The sequence below is a fragment of the Pseudochaenichthys georgianus genome, chromosome 9 (genome assembly GCF_902827115.2).
Source record: "Pseudochaenichthys georgianus chromosome 9, fPseGeo1.2, whole genome shotgun sequence".
Lineage (NCBI taxonomy): Eukaryota > Metazoa > Chordata > Actinopteri > Perciformes > Channichthyidae > Pseudochaenichthys > Pseudochaenichthys georgianus.
The window spans coordinates 20,318,581-20,344,553 of NC_047511.1; the positions used below are offsets into that span (position 1 = coordinate 20,318,581).

Here is a 25,973-nt window from a genome sequence, read left to right on the forward strand (position 1 = left end):
CACGAATCAATAGATTAAATGTTGTGACTATAACACGAAATGCCGTGAGACTGGGTTGGCCTGTTAGATGGTGTGGTTATGCAGTTAACTGCAGCTATCAAACTAACAGATTCACATGGACCTATAAACAATGTCTTAATCTCTCATGCTATAGGATCAAAGGAGCAACCTTGCATTGTGTTGCGTGCCTTGAATCTTTATTAAATGCTAGCTTATACAATCAGTCACATGAAACAATGAAACTCCAGGAGGTAACAAATGTGTTTCTTTGCTTTTTCCAAGAACCCATTCTTTTAATTGGCACAGCTGCTCACTTCTTAATCTTTACGTTATATCACTCAGTTTAATTGCCTTGACGAGCGTCTATCGTTCACACTTCCTCTTTTCTTCTCTAACAAGGCCTGATTAATTTTGCATGTGGAAATCTATCACATATGTGAATGTTTTCCACATTTTCATACCTCAGCACTGCTCTCGTGTGAGGATGAGCTCATGTCCCGCACCATCTGCTATTATTTGTTATTCAAATTCAATTGGAAGTCCCATGTTGCCAGCAAAAAAAAAGCTTAATTTCATTCTGTTCGCAATTTTGTGCCATTAAGAGTTCGGCTAAACAGCTCAATCTGCTGATATTTAATACTTAGAAATTTGTGAAAAACATTGTGATGGACAACTAAATGGAAACGTTTTGCAACATTTCTCATAATGACTTCAAACCATACTCAGATAAAGACGGTGTTGTGCTCATCTGTGGTTGAAACTGTACATGAAGCTGGAGAAAACAACAGAGATAAGATATGTTCTAGTCAAGAAAAAACAAGGGCTACAACCAAAGATTTCCAGTCAATTCAATGTATTATGGTCTGCTTAGTATACCAAAAAATGAGTGTATTTATCTCTTTTACTACCTGCCGAAATGATAATCATTTTGTTAATTTCCCACTATGCAAATGTCAAAATATGAAAAATCAGCTTTTTAAACCTGAAAATCAAACCCTCCTCCATGTCATGCACTAGGTGTTTGCCAGAGGTACATTCATGGAGTCAATCCCAGTTTAATCTGCTGGGAGACAGATGGGAGGGAGTGAGGCTGAATGAGGGAGGCAGCAGCGTTCAACAGGGAGCACGGTGTCCTCATTAGAGCACTGACTTATTAATGATGGGGAATAAATTACTTATTCTCTTACAAATATGTTTTTAAGAAATAAGACTTTATGTCTTATTTTGCAACTGTCATCCTGCAATTGACAGCAACATTGTTTCACAGATGCTGCTTTGGGCCACTGGGACCAAGCTGAATAGTCGATTATGAGACTGTCAAAGTCATCCGGCTGTTTTCCGTGAATTTTGACTTCAGAGAAAACAATTCGTACCAATGTTTTTGTTTTAAAAAGAATAGATTGACATTTAAGCACATTTTCTTTCTTGTTCGATGACAAAATAGAGACTTTCATGTCTGAAAGATAAAAGATTATCCTCACACCAGCTTCAAGAAGACGGGAAACATGGACAGGTTGCTCCTGTCCAAAGATAACTAAATCCACGTACTGAAACACCTAAAGCTGTCTTATTCACTTTTTAATTGTTGTTTTTTATTTTTGTAAGATTTACATGACATTGATCTTTATATACACTTTTGGATTTGAACACTTTTACATTTCTCAATCTCCACTAAAGCAGCGTGTAATCATACAGGATAAACACATATCTATATAAATACAGAAGCAGCCTGTCTTACCCGTGTTCAGTGCCACATAGAGAGCGCAGACTGAGGTACCAGGTGCCTGTCTGTGGATAGGGAATCCTCAACTTGGTGATATTAGCAGAGGTGTTCACAGAAAGGAAAAACCCAGCCTCTGTTTCTGCAATAGAAAAAGAAAAATCACAGGGTTTGAAACTGAAAGAGCTTATGCAGCAGCATTAAGAAAACAGTTGACCTCTTCTGAAATGAATATATGTTTTCCTGCTTCTGAGATTGTGCATTAAAAACATTAGAAAATACTAAAATAGTTGAGGATGGAGTTTAAACAAGTGAATACTGAATGAATATGAAGTGGCATTTAAGTAGCAAGCAGTGACATACAAGAATTAGATGAAAATAAAGTGCAGAAAGGAGTTGAAGATTCACTTCAATTAAAAGGGGGTGATACAGTATGTCAGTCATGTGTGAGTAATATATTGAGGTGTCACTTGTTGTGAGTGCTGATAAAACGAGTGCTAGTTCAACTGAAAGATGATGTCAGTTGAAGAGCTATCTGAAGATTAGGCAAAACAGTGGCCAACGTTTTGGGTGAAAGAGAATAAGTGTTTTTGCTGCTCAAAGGTGAAGATGTGGAAGAGCCTCACACTCCAAGTTGTCAAAGTTATATTAGACATACCTGATTCACAATTCAATGATGAGTTATCCCGTAAGAAGAGAGGCATCCCGTGGTTCAGGCAGCCGAACACTGTGACATTAGCTCCTTTCAACGTAGACTGCAAAATGAAACAAAAACTAATGTCATTCAACCATCCGACCATCAACCATCTGCTGCCATCCTGCTGCTAAGCTAACGCTATTTGTGATGACTTCAGGTCTCATTTCAACTTTAAAACTAACAAATCAAGTGAAACGGCTCTTCCTCTGACTGCCCGAGGCAACTAAATAAAGATGTTGGCAGTTTATCTCCTTAAAGCATCAATTATACATTAACACACTCAGGCATGAAAAATAAATCCTGGACAATTATTCAAGCGTTCGGAAATGCATATGCTTACACAAATTGACTCATTCTGCAGAGGGGTGAAAGGAGACCACGACAGTCCAATTTGGTTTACCGGTGGAAGGACTACTGGATTACGAATAGCAGCAATACATCACTGCATGTGTTCATATTGTATCACTCAGGCATCAAATGTGACACTTCCCAAAGTTCTAAATTCCTTCTAAGTTATTCACAGTGTTTCTGTCTTTGGGAAAGTGACATGTTTTACAACTATTGTGAAAAGTGTCCAGCGAAGTTACTGAATCTTTAACTGCTTTCACTGCAAATTGTAAACGTTGCTTTTTAAGAGAGGTTACAGCAGAGCATATTAATTTGTGTCCATAGGGCAACCCAGTCTCACGGCATTTCGTGTTCACCAACACGATTTTTAATCTATTGATTTGTGTTCACCAACACGATTTGCCCCTTTTTTTCGTGTTGCACAGCACGATTTTAAAAGCAATGTATTTCTACTGGTAATGTGTTTCGTGCCTGCAGGCTGCAGCACGTCTTTTTCTCCGGTCGGGTCGTGGAAGACCGGAAGCTGTGTGGTTCATAAAAACATGTTCTTACTCAATATCAAGCCACAGTTATTGCTTTTATTTTAAATCGTATAATTTCGGACTTTTGTTGCCGTCTGTGAGGAAAATAAATGGGGCTCAGAGCCTCAGGATACTGAAATCTGTATTTTTTAAATGACTTTTACATTTGATATAATTCATAGATAGGTTATATTTACACCGTAACGGTGCACAGCTGATAGATAGATAAGATATTACTGATTTTCTTTGAATGTAAGAATGTAAATACTGAGTCTGAAATAGTATAGCAATATGCTGTAAAATTATGTGAAAGCATGCATAAAACTATACATCTTCAGATGTTGTACATGCACACTAATAATACAAAGTTATTATGGCTGTGTGCACCTTGTGTGCACCTCCTAGTGGTTAAAGCACGTTATTGAATTATTGTTTTTATGTGTTATATTTGATTAAAAAAATATTAAGAGTACATACTTTCATAGGGGGAAAGTATAAATATAGAAATATAGAATATAAAAAATCAAGAAGATACTATAAGTGATCTCTACAATAAAACAGTTTAGTGCAGGATGTACAAAGATATTAATAGGAGGAGGTGCAAAACAGAAAAACGGATTAACCTTTATTTAAACATTAAATAACAGATTAAGGTCAGATTAAGAAATGTGCATAATATGACAGTTTAATGGTGGAGGTACACACATATTGATAGATGTCTTGTAATACACTGTTGAGGAACCTGTGACCCAAGTTTTTCATTCATTGCATAACTACACTGTAGTTGTGTATGATATGTCAATAAACCTTTGGAAATCTTGAAAGGGATGTGCAAAATAGCCATAATATACAGTCTTTAATTAACTATTAGTAGAGAATAACGAGTAATGAATATACTTTATTACTTGTTTCCATTCATGTCAATTGCAGATACATGTTTAGTCTTCTCAAGCACCAACTATCAAATATCTCTCCTGATTGTTGGCACTTGACAATCACCTTACCTGAATTTTACTCAGGTGTAACTAAAGTCTGATTTAAGGGTTGTTTATATTTCACATAATTAATCAGAATCTGCAAAGTAACTCAAATAAATGCAGTGGAGTAAAAATACCAGGTTAACCTCTGAATTGTAGTGGAGTAGAATTACAAAGTAGCAATGAGCTGTCATGTGGGTATATATTAATGCTATATATTAATGCTGCGCATTATGGACACAAGCAATTTTCACCCATTTATTAATTACATGTTTTACATTTGATAACACCAATGTGTTTAATACTGGCAACTTCTAATTGTTCAGTCGAGACATCCCATAGAACATTTTGCGAAACACAATAGCCAGCATGTGTAGTTCTGGGGGGGTGTTCGATTCCAGTTTTGGATAGTCTGGCATGGTTTCGTTCCATTTCACACAGCTGTTTGACGCTCTGCAACCTTACGGGGACTGTAGTCCTAAACGATAGCTGGGGATTATGGGTAGTGCAGTGTCTTCGGCCATCCTAAACTCAGAAATGTTGACAATCGCAATGATGCTCGAAATGTCCCTTATAGGCCTACGTCTGTTTCCGGTTATTTTTATTTTGAAATTCATTTCCTGACGGACACCAAAAAAGCCCGAGATTATGGAATTAAACCAATAAATAAAAGCAAGGATAATTGTGTGTTATTGGTGAGCAAATAACAGTGTGTTATTTTGAAAAGAATAACAAATTAGAAGGAAAAAATATTTAAAAATACAGATTTCAGTATCCTGAGGCTCTGAGCCCCATTTATTTTCCTCACAGACGGCAACAAAAGTCTGAAATTATACGATTTAAAATAAAAGCAATAACTGTGGCTTGATATTGAGTAAGAACATGTTTTTATGAACCACACAGCTTCCGGTCTTCCACGACCCGACCGGAGAAAAAGACGTGCTGCAGCCTGCAGGCACGAAACACGTTACCAGTAGAAATACATTGCTTTTAAAATCGTGCTGTGCAACACGAAAAAAGGGGCAAATCGTGATGGTGAACACGAATCAATAGATTAAAAATCGTGTTGGTGAACACGAAATTCAGTGAGACTGGGTTGCATCGGGAGATGTGCCTGGTGTTCGGGAGAACTTAACGTAATTATTTCTTTGATAAATACGACTTCTATCACCCGTCCAAAATGAGCATAATGTATGTGCCGGGAGTTGGCAAAGTTGTTGATTAATGGAATGACGCTTTGCCAGGTGCTGAATTTTCAGGCTTCCTAAACTCGCCATCTGGCCTTCTCTCTTGGTAGTAAGACTACTGTAAATCAAAATAAATCACGTAATTAGAAGCTGAGACACATTTTTGAAAAGCAAAAGTATTGTTGTGCGTTCTTCCTGGCATACAGAAAAACTAAAGTGATGTCATCAATGTGCATGAGGAGGCACACAGGAGTAATCCAGCCAAAAGAGAATAAAAACACATCTTATTCTCGCTTTAACTGATATCATAGAGGTGTAAATATTTGTGATTTATTTGTGTGAACAAGTATTACCCCCTCGCAGTTGTATTCCTCGATCAACCAGTCAAGTGGTAATTAACATCTATATTTAAAATGTCATCACTCGATAATTGTGGGAAATGGTCATAATTAGCATATTAATGTTTGACACACACACACACACACACACACACACACACACACACACACACACACACACACACACACACACACACACACACACACACACACACACACACACTCCTAAATGGGACAATAATGATGAAAATGACAAGCCTTGTGCCTTTAAGGCAAGTTGCTGAGTGTGAATTTAACAGGATGCGGTTTTGACCACTACTTATCTACTTATCTGCCTCACTACTTATCAATAAATTAACATTTATTGGTTGGATTAGATTAAACCATAATACATAATGCACTCAAAAATATAATCTAGTTCAGGTTAGTAATATTTTGGCAATAGAAATCCTTTTGGGACTTCTGAACTTGAATCTTGAATACCCTTTTGGGCAAGAGTTGTTTTATGAGGCCGCCTCATGTAATATGCCTGCTACCACCAACAGAATATTACATTAAAGGTGGGGTAGGTAATTTCGGAGAAACCAGCTTGAGTGCGCTAGAATTTGAAAATACACAGCCGGAAAATATCTGCCACTTCCTTACAGAGCCCCTCCTCCAACACACACGAACGCGCACATGACCAATGAGGGCACGAGATAAGTTTGTGCACAGATGGAAGGCTGCCAGGCAGGTAGGCCATCCAGTTATTTTAGCCGGGTCGGCTAAAATGATTGGTCGTGCTTTTTACAGTACTACGGCTTCCACAGATGACATTTCTTTATGGATTTGTTGTCAAAGCATTTCATATATACATTGCTATCGGGGTGTTAAGAGCATTCCATGGAATATAACAAAAAGTGTATCTCGAGCCGGTTTCTCAAACGTACCTACCCCACCTTTAATGAAGCTCCATACAGATGATTATTTTTGGATATGTAAGATCCTTCTCAACACGTGTCTGAACCATTGATCGGTTGTATAAATCAAAAGGTTCCTTTGTTTTCCACATCAGTCTGCCTGGGTGTAGCTCACATTAAGATTTCACTGGTAGCTCTGGAGTTTGAATCCATCTTCCAGCTCCATCTCCATAACCAGTAATTCACAAAGAATGTCAATCTTTCCTCCCCATGCAAGGCGTTGTTGTTGATTTATGTTCCAGTGTTGTAGAGCTTGCCTGTTTTTTGCCTCATTTTAAATTCACCTCGGATTTGTAATGCTCATTTTGTTTGGGTTTTTATTTATTGCTGATAGTTGTAGAGCCCTTTGTAACATTTCTGTGAACATTGCTACATTAATCCTGTTTAATATAGTGATGTATATGCCTGATCCATTATGCAGCTGTTACGAATGTGTGCGTGAGTTCATAATTCAAACAGGAGCGCTCTCTTTCATCAATTAAATCTTCAAGGTTACTGACTGAGGCAAACTACTGTAGAAGAGACTTCAGAGTAATTGCTTTAAAATAATGACTACAGATTTCTGATTTCCACTCTCATAATAGTAATCTGTTGTGTAGCTTTTGATTTGCTAAATTTCCCAGGAGTTTCGCTGATGACATCTGCCAAGTGAGACACAATGCCAACTGATGCAAACACATGGATGAAGTTGGCATGGAGACTGTATGCTGCACGTCCTAGAGCCCAAACTAATTAATATAAACTCCATTATAAGTTTGAATTTTGTTCAGAAAAATATCAAAGAGGCTCTGTTTTGACTTTTAATACTTGAACTTAATAATTTGAATAATAATAAATATATTATCTTAAGTATCCCCCCCTCTGAGTATACAAATGCTGCTTAGCAACAGATAAGATAAGAATATATTACCAATTTGGGATCAACATAGTACATCTTATCTTATCTTAGGTTTCTAAGAGGTTTCTCCCATTTTTTCCCTTTAAACTGTGGGTTTTCTCCGGAAGTTATTCCTTGTACGAAATGAGGGTCTAAGGACAGAGGGTGTCGTTTTTCTCATACTGATATTCTGAACAAACTGTGCTGTTGTATTTGCTCTAAAGTGTCTTTACTGTAGGGTATTTTTATTATATGTACAGCACTTTGGCTCAACCAAAAATCGTTTATAAATGTGCTATAACATCTCAGTAAATGAGCTAGTAGATCATTTTAATTCAAAAATTAAAAATGTTATAGATGCCATTGCTCCAACTAAGGTAAAGGAAGTGACTGGGAAGAAAATATCTCCATGGAGAAAGGCCATGACCGTGAGAGCAGAAAAAAGAGAATGTCGAAAAGCTGAACGTAGGTGGTGAAAAACAAATCTCCAGGTTCACTTTGAAATCTATAAAGAGAGACTTGGCCTTTATAATTTGGAATTGAAAAACGCACGACAGTCTTTCTTCTCTGACATCATTACCAAAAACAAAAACAATGCACGTGCCTTGTTTTCTACCGTCGACAGACTAACTAACCCCCCAGTGTCAGTGGCCTCTGAATTTCTATCCACCAGGGCATGCAATGATTTTGCCTCCTTCTTCACTGACAACATTCAGAAAATCAGACAAGCAGTCAGTGCCTCTGCATCAGGTACAGCAAATGTGTTGTCCCTATGTCCACTTAACATCAATTCAGACATCATGACACAATTCCATCAGATTAATGATAAAAACCTAGAGGACATTATTCAACTTCTGAAATCCTCCTCCTGCTGCCTTGATATTATTCCAACAGGATTTTTCATGTTTTTCGTTGCATGGCCTCAGATCTACTTCATATAGTAAACAAATCTCTTCACTCAGGTATTTTTCCACAGGCCCTGAAAACTGCAGTCATTAAACCGCTCTAAAAAAAGAATAATCTAGATCAGTGGTTCCCAAACGGTGTGCCGCGGCACACTGGTGTGCCGTGGGATTTTGTGACAACCATACCTTATTATTGCAATATACAACTACACAAAAATAAAAATAAATACATTTACTATATCAGTACTTTGTAGGTTTATATGTAAGTAATCTGCGCGACCACATCTCCACGTGCAGTGCTGCATACACATGGCTGAGTCAGCGATAACTCTCGAGGGGTGGAGGTATGCCCATTATTTTGAGTTCATCCGAAGAATAGACAGGAATGTGACGGTGAGGTGCAAACTGTGTCCAGGCCAGAAGCTGTTATCCACTGCTGGAAACACCACGTCACACCTCAACAAGCACCTGCAAAGAACACTTGCTAAGGTGGAGCTACCGCACACGCTATTTGTTGTTTGTTTATATCACAGTCTGTTCTTCTTCTCTGTTTTCCGGTTGTTGCCTGTTTTGAATGACGAATACACACTACCGCCACCTGCTGGTAAGGAGAGTTATTGCCACTCACGCATGCGCAGTTCGTACGTGCTCGACTGAAGTCTTTGCGGTGTCTGGTTCCAGTGCAACACATGGCCAACACGCAGGAGAACACGCCGACGCAACAGAGTGAGCAGAGATAGACTGCGCAAAATATACAGATAGCAGGAGACAGAGGACAGCAACGGTCAGATAGCAGGAGACAGAGGACAGCCACGGTCAGATAGGGAAACATTCAGGATCTGGATCAGTCTTATGCGACAATGGAAACTGAACTAAAGAGAATATTTGAAACTTTAGCAGTCTGCGTGATCTGCTTGCAGGGAGGGGCGGGCCGGCCCTGCGAGTAAAGTAACGAGTTACTTTATGTAGAGAGTAACGAAGTAGTGTAATATATTACTTTTTTAACTTTTTTAAAGTAATATGTAATATATTACTTTTTTTTAGTAACGACCCCATCTCTGCTGAAATGTTACATTTATAATTTGTAGTTCAGGACCATGGACAATAGGGCTGTGCATCTTCACTGGTCTCACGATTCGATTCGATTACGATTATCCTGTCAACGATTCGATTCGGTTCGATATCCCGGTGCATCACGGTGCATCACGATTCATACCAATGCGTTGCATCCTCAATTTTCTATATTACTGCACATGGCTTATTTTTCATCAATGCATACTGCATGTATGTAAATACATATGAACTCTCTTTTTATTATTTAGAAAGTGCTTCAGAAATCAATTACATAAATGTCTTGACATTAATTTATAAACCAAAATAAATGAATTGTATAGGTCTAGCCTCCGTGTGTGAAGTTGTTCCATTCTCAATGTCCTGAATGTGGCATCACACACAGGACTTGAGTCTGAACACAGCAGACAACAGGAGTATTTACAACAGCATATACAAACAAAAATACTGCATGTGGGTGCACACTTACATTCTCTGTCTTACTGTTACATAAATCCCATGAATGTATGAGATTAAATTAGCTTCATTATATCTCAGTGATTAAGTGAATAACAACGTTTCTATCGGGTCACTATCAGCCTGTCACTCATTATTTTCAGGGAGGGGGCGGGGCTTGGAGTAACGGAGAGGAGACGGTGATCGCGGAAGCTTTTTTCCTCCTGCCTTCACAAACTTTACACACGTATATATCGTCTGCAAATTGCTAGAGGACATTCATACTTTGCAATCCAAGACTTAATTAAATCCACCAAAAACCTGACATGATTGTAACGCGATTATTTTTGAAAAACATAAATCCCTCCCTGTGTCTCTGAGCCGCAGCGACATGCACGGAGTGATTCAGAGCGGGTCCTGCTGTTGTCGGTTCTGGACTGGTGTTCTTGTGTTGGTGGATAAAGCAGACTGCTCCGTGTTGCTGTGCCGCTGTCACGTATGTTCCCTGATCTCTGAGTCACCGACCGATTTGATATTAAAGTGACAGAAAAAACGTTATAGTAAAGCCGCGGCCGGAAAATCAGGAAGCAACGTTACTACTCTATAACCGATTATCTTCCGTCACTGCATCGAGACCGAATCGTCCACGTCCGCATCGCAATGCATCGTAGAAACGATTATTTTCAACACCCCTAATGGACAATGCAGCTTCCTTGCATTGACAGTTCTCTGTGCTTAATTTCCTTTGTCTCATTTTTAATGTTGTGACCTGTCTGGTTTAAATGAGTGTGTTGCTGCTTTGATGAAGCCTAATTTGATAACGTTTCAAATTAATTTCTGAAATATTTCGTTAATAAATATTTCATGAGTAATATAGTTGTCTTTGTCACATTTTATTTGGCATTAGTAAATAATTATGCACATTTACAGATATTTTACATGATATCAGTGATAACACGTGTTATAAGGGCTATGTTGCACAATAGGTGTGCCTTGAGATTTTTACTTGTCCTTTGGTGTGCCTTGGGCACAAAAAGTTTGGGAACCACTGATCTAGATGCTTCAGTAATGAACAATTACAGGCCCATATCAAACCTCCCATTTCTAGGTTGTTTTTCAACAGTTGAGTAATTTCTTGCATTTAAATAACTGTTTCGATGTGTTCCAGTCAGGCTTTCGTCCAAACCACAGAGACTGCTCTTGTAAAGGTATTCAATGACATCCACTTAAACACAGACAGTGGCATAACTTCAGTGTTAGTATTATTAGATCTCAGTGCTGCGTTTGACACTGTTGACCACAACATATTAGACCCTCCAGAAAAACGCGGGCTAAAATCCTTGATTATGCGGGCTAAAATCCTTGATTATGCGATCAAACATGCGGGGTTTTATGTGATTTTATGCGGTGAAATTGCGGGAAGTTGCGAAATATGCGGAAAGTTGCGAAATATGTGGAAAAAATAAATATTGGGCTGTCTTATTTATTTATTCTCTCTCACACACAACCTGCCACTAACGTTAAACCCCTTTACTATTCAATTAAACACATTCAATGTTTATTTATTGTAAAAGCAATTGGGCTATTTTAATCACACTCTCTCTCTCTCAGACACACACACACACACACACACTTCTCCGCCTCATTCTGTTTTCATTTACTCGTTCGTTATCTGACCAGCTTCAATCTTGTAGGCTACTCACTTCGTTTCTTGTAGCCCTCGAAAGGGTTTTGGAGGTCGATGCCTCGGTGAACGTGAGTTGTTTGGCTTTCTTGTCCGCAGCAGCAGAAAGCATTTTCGAATGTTTGAATGAATCAAAGTGGGTCGTCACCGTCGATGTTCTCTTATGCTCCAACACAATTGCACGGGGTGCAGAATAGTTTCCCCCCAGACATGGGGGTACTGCTTTGCCCGGTCTTTAGCAGAGATGTTCGTCGGTAAATGAGATGGATTAGATGTTTTCATCTTGGTGAAGAGAAACTCTCGTGTGAGCTCCACACGTTCACTCTACGGTGTTGTTTACCTTCTGTGATGCGCGAGCTGATGACGTCGCGCATCATCATCACTTCAGGTCAAGACGAGTTAACTTTTTTTTTTCTCAACTTTGTGTGGAAAAATGCGGGGATTATTCGGCCTTTTGATAAATATGCGGGTTTTTAAAAATATGCGCCATTTTGCTGATTATGCGGTAATTTCTGGGATCGCAGAATCACGTTTTTCTGGAGGGTCTAACATATTACTCGACCGACTAGAAAACTGGGTGGGACTTTCGGAAACAGTTCTAAATTGGTTTGAATCCTACTTAAAGGACAGAAAAAACGTTGTTTCTATAGGTAAATACACATCTGAGTTGACAAATATGACATGTGGAGTACCTCAAGGCTCCATCTTGGGGCCTCTTCTCTTTAACATCTACATGCTACCACTGGCTCAGATAATGAAAAACAACAAATTAAGTTACCATAGCTATGCGGATGACATACAAATGTACGTAACAATTTCACCAGGAGACTCCAATTCAAACACTGAGTAAGTGCATTGAACAAATCAATGACTGGATGTGTCAGAACTTTCTCCAATTAAACAAAGATAAAACTGAGGTAATGGTCTTTGGAGCCAAGGCAGAATGTATAAAAGTTAGCGCTGAGCTTCAATGTTCAAAACAACAGATAAAGCCAGAAATCTAGGTGTAGTCATGGATTCTGACCTGAGTTTCAACAGTCACATTAAAACAGTTACTAAATCAGCCTAAAGAATATATCTAGGATAAAAAGAAAGCTGCAGCTGATTCAGAACGCTGCTGCTCGAGTCCTCACTAACACTAAGAAAGTGGATCACATCACTCCTGTTCGGAAGTCTTTACACTGGCTTCCTGTATGTCAAAGAATAGATTTCAAAATACTGCTGCTGGTTTATAAAGCTTTGAATGGTTTAGGCCCAAAATACATTTCTGACCTCCTGCTAAATTATGAACCATCCAGATCTCTCAGGTCTTCAGGGACTGGTCAGCTTTCTGTCCCCAGAGTCAGAACTAAACATGGTAAAGCAGTGTTCAGTTAATATGCTCCAAATATCTGGAACAAACTCCCAGAAACCTGCAGGTCCGCTGCAACTGTAACTACTTTTAAATCCAGACTAAAGACTTTTCTTTTTGCTCCTGCTTTTAATTGAACTATTCACATCTTAAACTGCACTGTAACTTTTATCCATGTATTTTTTCTTTTAATGTTTATTTTATTATCTTTTCCTTTTAATGACTGATTTTAAATGCCATTTTCTTAATGTCTTTTGTTTTTTGTAAAGCACTTTGAATTGCCTTGTGTTGAAATGTGATATATAAATAAACTTGCCTTGCCTTGCCTATATAAATAAAACTTGATTTGATTTGATTTATCTTAACAGCAAACATGAACATATTTTTCAGTTCAATCGTTTATATTAAAAAAACATAATTTTACAAAAATCCTCGCAGACCTTGGGCCCCAAACGTAAAACTATAGAGGAATAAATAAAGGAATAGTATATAAATGATGATCCCTTCAAATAATTAAATCATAATGTTGATCCCTAAAAAGGGAAATAAAAAGATTAATACTCGTAAATAAATCGTATTCTCATTTATTTTCCATTTTCAACATTTATTTTGTGAGAGCTGGTGTTAAACAACTATGCCATCTTACCTGGCTCTCATTCACTGATTACAAATGTGGTTGTTAATAAATATCGAAATAATTGTTTAAATAAATGCAAATTTACATAAATCAATAGAATAGCTAGAGAAAAACTTGTATCTATTTATTGCCATTTCTTTTTTTGGGGCAACATTTATATGAGTACATGTATATGTAATGTATCATGCTTATATAAAATTAGTCATTAATTTAAATTCATTATGCGTGTGTAAAAAAAACACGGTAAATAAAAGTTAACCTTCTCATGGACACTCATTGTAGTGCTTACAATGTCTTGTCTACATACCTGGAGAAAACATAGAAAAAATTGATCTTAATCAATTAAACTGATCTACCACCGGTTGAGGTATCAGTGGAACAAAAAGCCATATGCATTCCTTTCACAGAGAGTGATGCAAGGCAGACAAGCAGCTCCAGCTATTGTCTCCTAAAGCCCTGCGAGTCCCCCCGTGGCAGCGCCTGACTGGATCCTGCTGGGACAAGCGAGTGACAGATCACCGCCGGGTGGGAGGAATCTGTCCATAGAATAATATCGCATAACAGTGTCTCTGAAGAATACATCTTGCGGCTCATACAGCGGTTTTAAAGCAGCAAACTGTCTCTGTGACATCCGCCAAGTTAAAATTAACCAATAAACACACAGTGGGTTGGAGGGGTCAGGGTCTCCCCCAGAATTGAACAAACTGTCAATCAATAAACCATCATATTCATTACTGTCAATTATATCCTTTCCTTGCAGTTAACTGTTTCTGTTTTTCTCTGACATTTTGGGAAATAAGGCTCTTTGCTTTCCTACCGGACGTTAGATGGGAAGATTGATTATCAATTTCATCTCTGTGTGTGCAGTGGAGATGAAAGATGAGTTTAGGCTGGCTTATCACAAAGTGGAAGCAGGCAGACAGCATGCGGCTGCATGATAACAGCTTTAAACCTTTCGCTTTAACATGTATAGTGAAAAACATATTACATTCATCGATTTTAGAGGTTATATTTTATCTAAATGTTAAAGAGTAATGTCCTATATAATGAAAAAACAGCTAAATATAATATAAGTTTTGAAGCTTTTAAAAAAAAAGAAATTCATAGGCTCACTGCAGTTGAAATGTTGAAAAACCCAGAAACGTCTTGGCTGTCTTGGTGGCTAACAAGTAAACAATGTAAATCATTTTAAAATCAAGCATTAGTTGTTTTATCTCATCAGAAAGTCGGTTCAGTCGATTTTTTGGAGCTTTTTTTTTAGTGTATGACACTAAAGTATTTCACAGTCAAAAATCAACCTTTAATCTTAAGCAAAATTGAAAAAATACATACTTATCGTGCTCTGAAAAAATTGACATTCTAACATATGCCATAACATTATAATTAGGCACTCTCTTACAGTTTGCTTTGGTTATGAATGTGCATTTACATTTTGTACGCCTTCAAGTGAAGATCAAACTGGCTTTTCAATTGATGTACAATAGTATTTAAGACTAAGCTGATCACCAGTTGTTTTTATCTGTAACTGTGGTTCCCATTGATAAACTATACAAAATGTCTTTTCTATGTGTCATGTGTCTTCAATCAACATATTTTTAGAAAAAGGAAAACATTACAACTGGGCAACTTGCTCTGCAGGGGGAAATCATGTGATAAGATCAAAATGACAACAACAGCTAGAACCTCGCAGAAAGATTGCTCTGTTCATCTGACAGTTGTTTTACACTGAACAAAAATATAAATGCAACACTTTTGTTTTTGCTCCCATTTTTCATGAGATGAACTCAAAGATCTAAAACATTTCTATATACAAAAAATAACCATTTCTCTCAAATATTGTTCACAAATCTGAAAAAATCTGTGATAGTGAGCACTTCTCCTTTGCCGAGATAATCCATCCCACCTCACAGGTGTGGCATATCAAGATGCTGATTAGACAGCATGATTATTGCACAGGTGTGCCTTAGGTTGGCCACAATAAAAGGCCACTCTAAAATGTTCAATTTTATCACACAGCACAATGCCACAGATGTCGCAAGTTTTGAGGGAGCGTGCAATTGACGAGCAGGCCTCCGTAAATCGCAGATCGCATGCAGCAACAGGTGGAGCCGCTCCGTCTCTTCGCGACGTCTCCGGAGGAAAAACACCTCAGTACAGCCGTACTCGACAGGTGGGAGTAGGCCTCGGCAGATCGCAGACAACTAAAACTACTACTTGTATAAGCAGGGATGGCTAAAAGTTTGTAAGCAGGAGAGCTAGATGCTAACAGATGCCAGATGCTAACAGGTAGTGCGAGCCTATAGAAATTGCGACTGCCTCCAATGACAGCCCTTGTGTTTCTCCTCCCCTGCCCGGCTGTTTCTCGTCTTGTGATTACCCCTCCCTGTATTTAGTCTTGTCTCTTCCTGTGTTCAGTGTTGGTCAGGGTTTTTGGGCTGATAGCCCAGGAGCACAGCGGAGGCCCCGGAAGGGATCTCGGGCGGACGGCCCGGGGGCAAGGCAGAAGCCGAGAAGGGGGACTCGGGCGGACGGCCCGGGGGCAAGGCAGAGTCCAAGGTGGGGGACTCGGGCGGACGGCCCGGGGGCAAGGCAGAGTCCAAGGTGGGGGACTCGGGCGGACGGCCCGGGGGCAAGGCAGAGTCCAAGGTGGGGGTCTGACGACATGAGGTCGAAGGCAGCGGCAGGAAGAGTCAGGGGGCCGGGCCCGAGGGCGAGGACCACGCAGGAAGAGTCAGGCGGCCGGACCCGAGGGCGAGGACCGCGGCACTCAGGGGGCCGGGCTCGAGGGCGAAGACCAGACCGCTCCGGAGGCCAGGCAGGACCCAGTGTCGGCCGAACAGGAACCGGAGCCGGTGGGACAGGCTTCGGCAGGATCCCCCACGGAAGAGGACCAGGAGTTGGCAGGACCCCCGGCGAGACAGGTGATGGCGGGGCCTCCAATGGAACAGGACAAAGGGTTGGCAGGACCCCCGGCAGAAGAGTTGTCGGCGGGACCCCCAGAGGAACAGGACATAGGATTGGCAGGACCCCCGGCAGGAGAGTAGTCGGCGGGACCCCCAACGGGACAGGACAAAGGATTGGCAGGACCCCCGGCAGGAGAGTAGTCGGCGAGACCCCCAATTGGACAGAACATGGAGTTGGCAGGACCCCCAGCGGAACCTCCAACGGGACGGGACATAGGGTTGGCAGGACCCCCGGCAGGAGAGTAGTCGGCGGGACCCCCAACGGGACAGGACATAGGGTTGGCAGGACCCCCGGCAGGAGAGTAGTCGGCGGGACCCCCAACGGGACAGGACAAAGGGTTGGCAGGACCCCCAGCGGAACCTCCAACGGTACAGGACATAGGGTTGGCAGGACCCCCGGCAGAAGAGCAGTCTGCAGGACCTCCAACGACACAGAACATGGGGTTGGCAGGACCCCCGGCAGAAGAGCAGTCTGCGGGACCTCCAACGGTACAGGACATAGGGTTGGCAGGACCCCTGGCAGAAGAGCAGTCTGCGGGACCTCCAACGACACAGGACATGGGGTTGGCAGGACCCCCGGCAGAAGAGCAGTCTGCGGGACCTCCAACGGCTCAGGACATGGGGTTGGCAGGACCTCCGGCAGAAGAGTAGTCTGCGGGACCTCCAACGGCACATGAGTAGGGACTTAAGTGGGAACTCGAGAGAGGGCTTGAGAGGGAACTCGAGAGGAAACTTGAAAGTTGACTTGAGAGGTGACTTGAAAGGGATCTCGAGAGGGAACTTGAACGGAGACTCGAGAGGTGACTTGAGAGGGGACTGGATAGGGAACTCGAGAGGGGACTCGAGAGAGGGCTTGAGAGGGAACTCGAGAGGAGACTTGAGAGGTGACTTGAAAGGTGACTTGAGAGGTGACCCGAGAGGGATATCGAGAGGTGACTTGAGAGGGAACTCGAGAGGAGACTCGAGAGGGGACTTGAGAGGGAACTCGAGAGGGGACTTGAGAGAGGACTCGAGAAGAGACTCGAGAGGGGACCTGAGAGGGAACTCGAGAGGATACTTGAGAGGGAACTTGAGAGGAGACTCGAGAAGAGACTCGAGATGGGACCTGAGAGGGGACTTGAGAGGGAACTTGAGAGGGAACTCGAGAGGAGACTAGAGAGGAAACTTGAGAGGGGACTTGAGAGGGGACTTGAGAGGGGACTTGAGATGGAACTCGAGAGGTGACTTGAGATGGGACTAGAGTTGGGATTTGAGAAGGGACTAGAGATGGGACTAGAGATGGGACTAGAGTTGGTACCTGAGAAGTGACTAGAGGTGGGACTGGAGAAGGGACTAGAGAAGGGACTAGACAAGTGACCTGAGGAGGGACTAGGGAAGGTACTAGAGAAGGGACTTGGGAAGGGACTAGAGGGGGAACTCGGAAAGAGACTAGAGAAGGGACAAGAGATGGGACTATGGCAGCTGGGGCCAGAGCTGGGTCTGGAACCATGGCCGCTGGGGCCAGAACTGGGCCTGGAACCATGGCTGCTGGCAGAGATGGGGACTCGAGTTTGTGACTCGGACTCGAGTCACACTTAAGTCGCACACACAGAGACTTCAGACTTGACTTGGACTCCTGCTCAAAAGACTTCGGACTCGACATGGACTCGTGTTTTGGGACTCGTGAACAATCATTGTGTTTTCTATTTGTGTTTTCTATTTTTGGCGTATTAAACTTACCTACCGTAAATTTGAGAAACCGGCTCGAGATCGCTAGAATTTGAAAATACACAACCGGAGAAAATCTGCCACTTCCTTACAGAGCCCCTCCTCCAACACATACGAACGCACACATGACCAATGAGGGCACCAGATAAGTGTGTGCCCCGATGGGAGGCTGACAGGCAGGTAGGCTATCCAGTTATTTTAGCCGGCCCGGCTAAAATAACTGGTCGTGCTTTTTACAGTATTACGGCTTCCACGGATGACATTTTTTTATGGATTTTTTGTCAAAGCACTTAAGATATTCATTGCTATCGGGATGTTAAGAGCATTCCATGGAATATAACAAAAAGTGTATCTCGGGCCGGTTTCTCAAACTTACCTACCCCACCTTTAACATTAACATTAACATCATGGTAACACCATGGCGACCGGCGGCACACCTGCAGCTGTACCGCTTGTAATTAGGTTCAACTATAAAAACTTCGAACAAAAGGAGCGCACACTGCAAAGTCCGCAATATTAAAATCAAGGATGCTGGTGCAACAACGTCAAATTTCATCAGGCACTTGAAAAGTCACCCGGAGAGGTCAGTCACATTAACGCATATGGACGGTTAGCAAACATGTTTAGCTCAGCATCAGCTATGTAATGTTAACTTAGCTTGCTACTAGCTTTGTAACTGAATATTTGAAAAGATGAGTGAATGTTTGCTTGTCACACTTGTTTGCGTTGACATCCAACTCTTGACATGACATAAAAAAGGTCAGTAACGTTAATCATTACGTTCCGCTGCCACCATCTACTGGCTAACGTTAAACGTAGAAAAATACATAGTTACATACATAAATACATCTGTCGGTTTATAGGCAGGTTACAGGTTTATTGTTGACCACGTAACGTTAATGTTACAGGTTTATCAGGTTACTTACCATTACACTGGGTTTGAGTGAGAGGATAGAGGAATATGTTTATTTATAGTAGACTTAAAAGATGTAATTAGAGACCCAGTGTAATTAAACAATACGGTTGCAGAGGTCAAATATTAACATTTTTGTCCACTGGCCAAATGGCTAGCCTAGTGAATGTTGAAATGTTACCAGCCACTCAATAGATTGCCATTGTTATTTTTGGCTGGTGCGTGCAACATACAGTACCAGCCACTTGCATGATTTACCAGCATTTGGCTGGTAAATGGTGTTAATGGTAGATATGTCTTTTGGAACAGGTCATGTTTTAATATCACCAGTTCAGTATATTTCAGATAATATTGCAGCAATAGTTTTTTAGTTGCAAATGGCACAGAACAAATGTTTACTTTTAAGTACTTTTAACACAGTTTCCCTGCGGGGGATTAATAAAGTATTTGTGATACTGATTTCTGATTCTGAAGTGTTTTGCTTATAAGTTGTTTGCATTTAGCTAAAGTGTGATGTTTTTCCTCATATTGCATTACAATAGCCTGTTTAAAGTGATCATATAACAAACAACTAATCAGTACTGATACTATATGCTAATAGATATAGGAGTGATAATAACACAGTAAATGCTTTGAATTTCTTAGATATAGCGGTGCAGTATTCTTAACAGACTGGATAGCAGCAGACAATAGAAGGCTTATTACAACCAGAAGAGACATGAGACTTTTATTTTTTAGAGACTTGACTTGGACCCGTGACCAAAGACTTGATCAAGTCTCACCCCACAAAGACTTGAGACTTGATCAAGTCTCACCCCACAAAGACTTGAGACTTGATTTGGACTCGTGACCAAAGACTTGAGACATGGACTTGCAAAAAAAGACTTGTGAACATCTCTGGCTGCTGGGGCCGGTACTGGAGTCGGAACTGGAGCCGGAATTGAAGCCAGAATCATGGCTGTAAGGTCCGGTTCTGAAGCCGGAAACATGGCTGTACGGTCCAGTTCTGGAGCCGGAAACATGGCTGAATGGGCCGGCTCTGGAGCCGAATCCATGGCTGCCGGGACCGGTTCTGGACCAAGGACCATGGCTGCTGGGGCCAGAACTGGGTCTGTAACCATGGCCCTTTGGGCTCATGCTGCTAACCTGGCCTTGCGACTCCTTCCTTTAGGAGCCGTTTGGAGGCTCCGTGGACCTCCAAAAGCCAGACGAGTACCAGCGAATGGCTCCTGGACTGTAGCAGGCAATGGGGCAGAAGCCAGGGTTGACTTCAAACGGACCACACCGATGCGTGTGGTGTCATAACGGGAGTTGGGAGGCCTGGGGCTGTCCGGCAGGGGATAACACACCATGAGGACATCCAAAATCCCGCCCGGTAAGAATCTCACCAAGCCTGGTTTCTCCATAGTTATCTGGCGCGCCGCTGCCAGAGCAGCCTCTCGCTGCTGAACCCCGGACGCTCCCATCCATTGATCAGAGCAGGTAGCCAAAGAAAAAGTAAAATCCAACAATTCCTGCTCAAAAGGATCTGCTGGGCCCATATTTGGTGAGTTCCTTCTTACTGTTACGGTGGGTGAAGCAAGCAGGAGCCAAATGCAGATTACACTGATATTGCCTTTATTTCAAGGATAAAATAATAACTGGGACAAAACAGAACACTCACCGGTGAACTCAGTCAACAACAAAAGACGAACCAACACTGAACACAGGAAGAGACTAAATACAGGGAGGGGTAATCACAAGACGAGAAACAGCCGGGCAGGGGAGGAGAAACACAAGGGCCACAGGTGAACACAATCAAACAACTAGACACACCAGGGAAACTAATGACAAGAGGAAAAACACAGGGAAAAGGACCAGACAATATACCAAGAGGAAAACATGACGGGGAGAACAGCAAAACACCCAAAACAAGACATACAAAACGTGACATAACACAATAATCGTAACACATTAAATTCACGGGCAACAGCTCTGGTGGACATTCCTGCTGTCAGCATGCCAATTGCACGCTCCCTCAAAACTCGCAACATCTGTGGCATTGTGCTGTGTGATAAAACTGAACATTTTTAGAGTGGCCTTTTATTGTGGCCAGCCTAAGGCACACCTGTGCAATAATCATGCTGTCTAATCAGCATCTTGATATGCCACACCTGTGAGGTGGGATGGATTATCTCGGCAAAGGAGAAGTGCTCACTATCACAGATTTTTTCAGATTTGTGAACAATATTTGAGAGAAATGGTTATTTTGTGTATATAGAAAATGTTTTAGATCTTTGAGTTCATCTCATGAAAAATGGGAGCAAAAACAAAAGTGTTGCATTTATATTTGTTCAGTGTAGTTTTCTATTTTTTCTAAAGGATAGTTGTTTCTTCCTGCTTCTGCCTTTGGTGCTAAGCACAGATCTGCAGGCTAAAAATATCCTTGACCAATATCTTTCCTGAAAGCAGAGAGATAACACAGATTACAATCCAACTCCCAGGAAGACAGCGCAAAAAGATATTTCCGAAATGTCAGGATACGCCATTGAACTGAAGATGTTTGACAAAGTTTCATGCTTCATTGTTTCAAAACTGGCTGCCTTGCTTTTCATATAAGAATGAATTGTTCAAAAGTCCATCTGCCAGCCAGGAGCTCTCCAGAGCCACTGCAGGTAGCATTAATATCTCAAGGACAGCCTAACAAAGACATATCAGATCCTGCTTAGCAGATATTTGCATGTTCTTCTTCTCAATTAGAGACATGTATGACAAACCCTTTCCATTGTGAACCTTTTCAGCTCCACAGCAACGTTTATGACTAGACAAGCATCCATATTAAGATGCTCTCTGAGCCAGACACGTTTCCTAGTTTCCCTTCGCTGACTGTTGCATATTTACTTAATTATTTTGATCTCATCTTTTGCAATATTGCAGAAGTTGAAGGCTGACGATGGCAACATTTGGAACCAAGATGTCTGCTTTATGAAAACTCAAGGTGTCTGGTAATCTTCTTTTACTTGCCAACCGCATTAAGGATTTATCTCCCCATCAAACCGCATCATGGCCTCATGATGACGCTTTACATTTATCAGACTCTATATTTATGGGCAGATTGAGAATTAATTTTGAACTTTGAAAGACTTCTCATTATTCTCTTTTTTTGTTCATGGTTGCAGGGTAGCTAGCCAGCTACAAGTGATAGGCATTGATATTAAGACTTGTCCATTTAAAGTAAACTATATTCAGATACAGACACCTTTGTGTACATTCTAAACAAATATACAAGGATTGAAACCCAATTCATGTGTCTTGATAACAAAAATAAGCAAGTTATGCTTGTAATCTCATCATTAATAAAACAACATTAATGTTTTCTTGTATAAAAACTAACAAAATACGAGCAGTATCAGAACACCTAATCACTCATATTCAGTTTTTCATAGTGTATACCTTATAAATAACCATAATAAAAACCTTCCAACCAATTTGTAATAGCAAATTGGCATTAAACATTTCTTTTAACATTCTATCATGTATTGTGCCTTTAAATAAAATAGATAGTGTCTCTAGAGCAACTCACCATGTTGAGTTTGAGCTCCATGTTGAGGACTCCTCCGCTGTCCAAAACAGGCATCAGGTTGATGGCGAACACAGCAGCCCTGTCCGGTGGGATGGATATATTTGGACCAAAGAAGACGTAGAAGTGCACAGAGAAGGTGTCCAGCTCATTGCGCAGGGTCGGCCGGATGGGCCAGCACTTGTTGTAGTCGGCCGTGGGGGGAAGGTAAATGATGCTGTCCTCAGAGTTGTGGAGGTGACTGTCGTTCTGCGTCAGGCTGGGCAGGGAGGCCACCGACAGCGTCTCGGACAGAGAGAAACCCATCGCCGTTCCAAAAGACTGAGGCATGTTCATGGAGGAGCTGGGCTGAGTCTGGTCCTTTGACAAATTGGTCTTGGAGCAATCTTGTGAGAGGAGAAAACATTAGATTCATAAAGAAAATCAATCAAAGCGACCCCAGTATGATGGAGTTTTACTGGCTTGTTGCAAGAGCTTTCAAGAATGTACCTTGCTACATCTTGTGTAATGTAATAACACTGCCTACCATAATGTCAAACAAACAGGCAATAACCAAGTCAGTTATTTCACTTGCGATATTATGCAAGCAACCAAGTCTCTTGCAAATGTTTGAAATGATCCCCTTCGGCTGGCTTCAATAATGTAAACAGCGAGGTTCAGCGCCGAACACTGCTTTTTAATGAGACAAAGATTCAGAGTAATTGCAAACAGTATGCTTTCAATCAACACAAAGCAACTCTGCAAAATGGTCATTGATGGCAACTGGCAAAGTACCATCATATACTGCCAATCCCCAAGGGGAAAGGATTTCAAAGGCTTTTCTAGCTCAGCCTCGTTTGCATAGTGTTGTCTCTGAAAGGGTTTGAAGTATTTTGATGTCCGTTCAGACAGCTGAAGCTCTCATAAAAATACTGAAATACCAAATACTGCTGGCTCGAGGCAATTGCAAATTTGGTTGGAACAAGAAAATGTGATGTATAAGACCCAAATCTGTTTATGAATGCATAATTGTGGGTGGGTGGGAGAGGCGGGGCTGTGTAAACATACTGTTTCATAACATTATTATCCAAAGAGCTGATTTCTTTTTGATTTCATACACAGCACAACACACAATCTCTCTTCAATGCGGATATTTTAAAGGGCAGGAAACCTGCAGTGGAAATACGGTATAAACAACTATAATAAATAATAAAGTGCAACCTAGTTTCACTAGTTCCTGTCTATGCAGCTCCCAAAATAATACGTAAATTAGACTGGATTGGAGTAAAGGGCACATCATTCTAAGAAGGCTTGGAACAACAATAAGGTATGATGGCGAGAAAAGCCTGAGAAGATGAAGACTCCAGATGGTCTTTTCTCTAAACCTGAGGTGTTCGTCAAATTAACTCCACAAAAAGGTCAAGTAAGATCTGCCCGGCAGGCGGGGGGAGAAGCAGAGTGTGAATAATTAGTCTCTGTGTTGCTATGGTGACAAAGTGCACTGTACAGTGTCCAACACAGGCAGGGGATCGCTACACGGGAGACGACTTCCCACAGATTTGTGAGCCATCCCTGTAGAGTGAGCATAAAAAATATCTCCACTCTCTCCACACAGCAAGCAGCACTTTAGCATCCGATCACTGGCTTCTTAGCGATCCCATAAGAATCCCCTCTGTTTACGCTACATCCTTTACTCAAACAACTCTACTAATGGTCCGGCGGTTTCTGGCCATTGTTTCCTGATCAGTTCACATGTTCCAAATTAATTTGTGCCTCTCGCATCTATGAGAAGCTTTAGCATATTGGAAACGTTTTAAAATACATTTTATTTTTGCTTTTTTAAGGATAAATTACACCAAATAATCGGTCATGTTTTTAAAGAGCCTGGGCCAATATAAAACCAAAATCCTTTCTTCTTTGACTCTATAATTATGGATGTTGTATGTGTCATGCTGCAAAAATCCACTTTTATTTGGTGCAGTTAATGAGATTTCAGGTTTATAAAAACGACCCCAGTATCATGTTGAATTGCACATCAAAAGCAGCAGGAAGAAAAATGTTGAATGAGGCTGGAAGCAAACAGCACTCAGAATGTGTCAACAAAAGGTAATTTATTCTAGTGAGAGTAATCACAAACACATTACCTCTCATAAATCATGTCATCATTTTGTTTGATTGGCAAAATTGGTCAAATACAAGAAAAAACTAGAGAAAAAAACCTAGAGAACTCAAATCACATTTTTAAACCTAATAAAATAATACAAAAAATGATAAACGTATAACCTACCCATAATCTCCCCATATAAGTGATTGTAAATGTAAGAAATAAAGCAACTATCACACTATGACAGATCTATAATGTAGCCATTACATTACAAATACAGTTGAATATATATTGGGGTACCAGTATGGAGAAAAACGGGAAAGGTAAATAGATGAGGGGTATTCTTTTTTATTCTCAGTGTTTACTGTAAGTGTGTTTTTTGTTTGACGGTGATGTTTGATTTGGTTGTTTTCTCATATAAAGAAAGGTATTTACTTTATACTAAGCCGTGAAGCCTACATTTAGGCAACAGAAATTCATAAAAATGAAAAAACAAAACAAACAAAACCGAAGACTCATTAATCACATTTGAAAAGACACTCACCTGTGACCTGCACACCGATGCGGAAGTAGACATTGGAGTTAGTTAGATATCTCTCCACCAGGATGTAGTACCATTGTTCCCAGGCAGGCACGAGCGTGTCTAACTCACAGGGGTTCCACTCCCTGCAGTCGAGGGCACTTGAGTTATGCACCGGCGGCGCCCGCGCTCTTATCTTCAGCACCACGGGACAACTGTCGCTGCTCCTGTTCTTGGTGCTGCAGTTTACCAGCTGAACCTTCACCTTTGATATATAATTGGGGATGAACACTCTGCACAAGCACAAACACACACACACACACACACACACGCGCACACACACACACACACACACACACAAATTCATATTTATTAGATACAAATACTGGATAGAAAATGTTACAATAATTATTACTATGAAAGAACAGTGTGTCTTTTCAGTTTTAATTATATGAATTGCTCCCAGGGTAATACATACTTTGCTTTTTTTAGGCAGATATATAAGAATATAAGAATATAAA

At 41.0% G+C, this 25,973-nt stretch overlaps 1 protein-coding gene across 1 annotated transcript in view; it reads right to left on the reverse strand.

Moving 5' to 3' along the window:
• tmem8b (transmembrane protein 8B) overlaps window positions 1-25,973 on the reverse strand; it is a 52,141-nt gene that overhangs the window by 16,465 nt on the left and 9,703 nt on the right. Inside the window, exons 5-8 of the mRNA XM_034090371.1 lie at window positions 25,477-25,745; window positions 22,853-23,235; window positions 2,379-2,475; window positions 1,739-1,862 (exon numbers count right to left, since the gene is read on the reverse strand). Coding sequence (XP_033946262.1) covers window positions 1,739-1,862; window positions 2,379-2,475; window positions 22,853-23,235; window positions 25,477-25,745 — 873 coding nt within the window. The remainder of the gene's footprint in view (window positions 1-1,738; window positions 1,863-2,378; window positions 2,476-22,852; window positions 23,236-25,476; window positions 25,746-25,973) is intronic.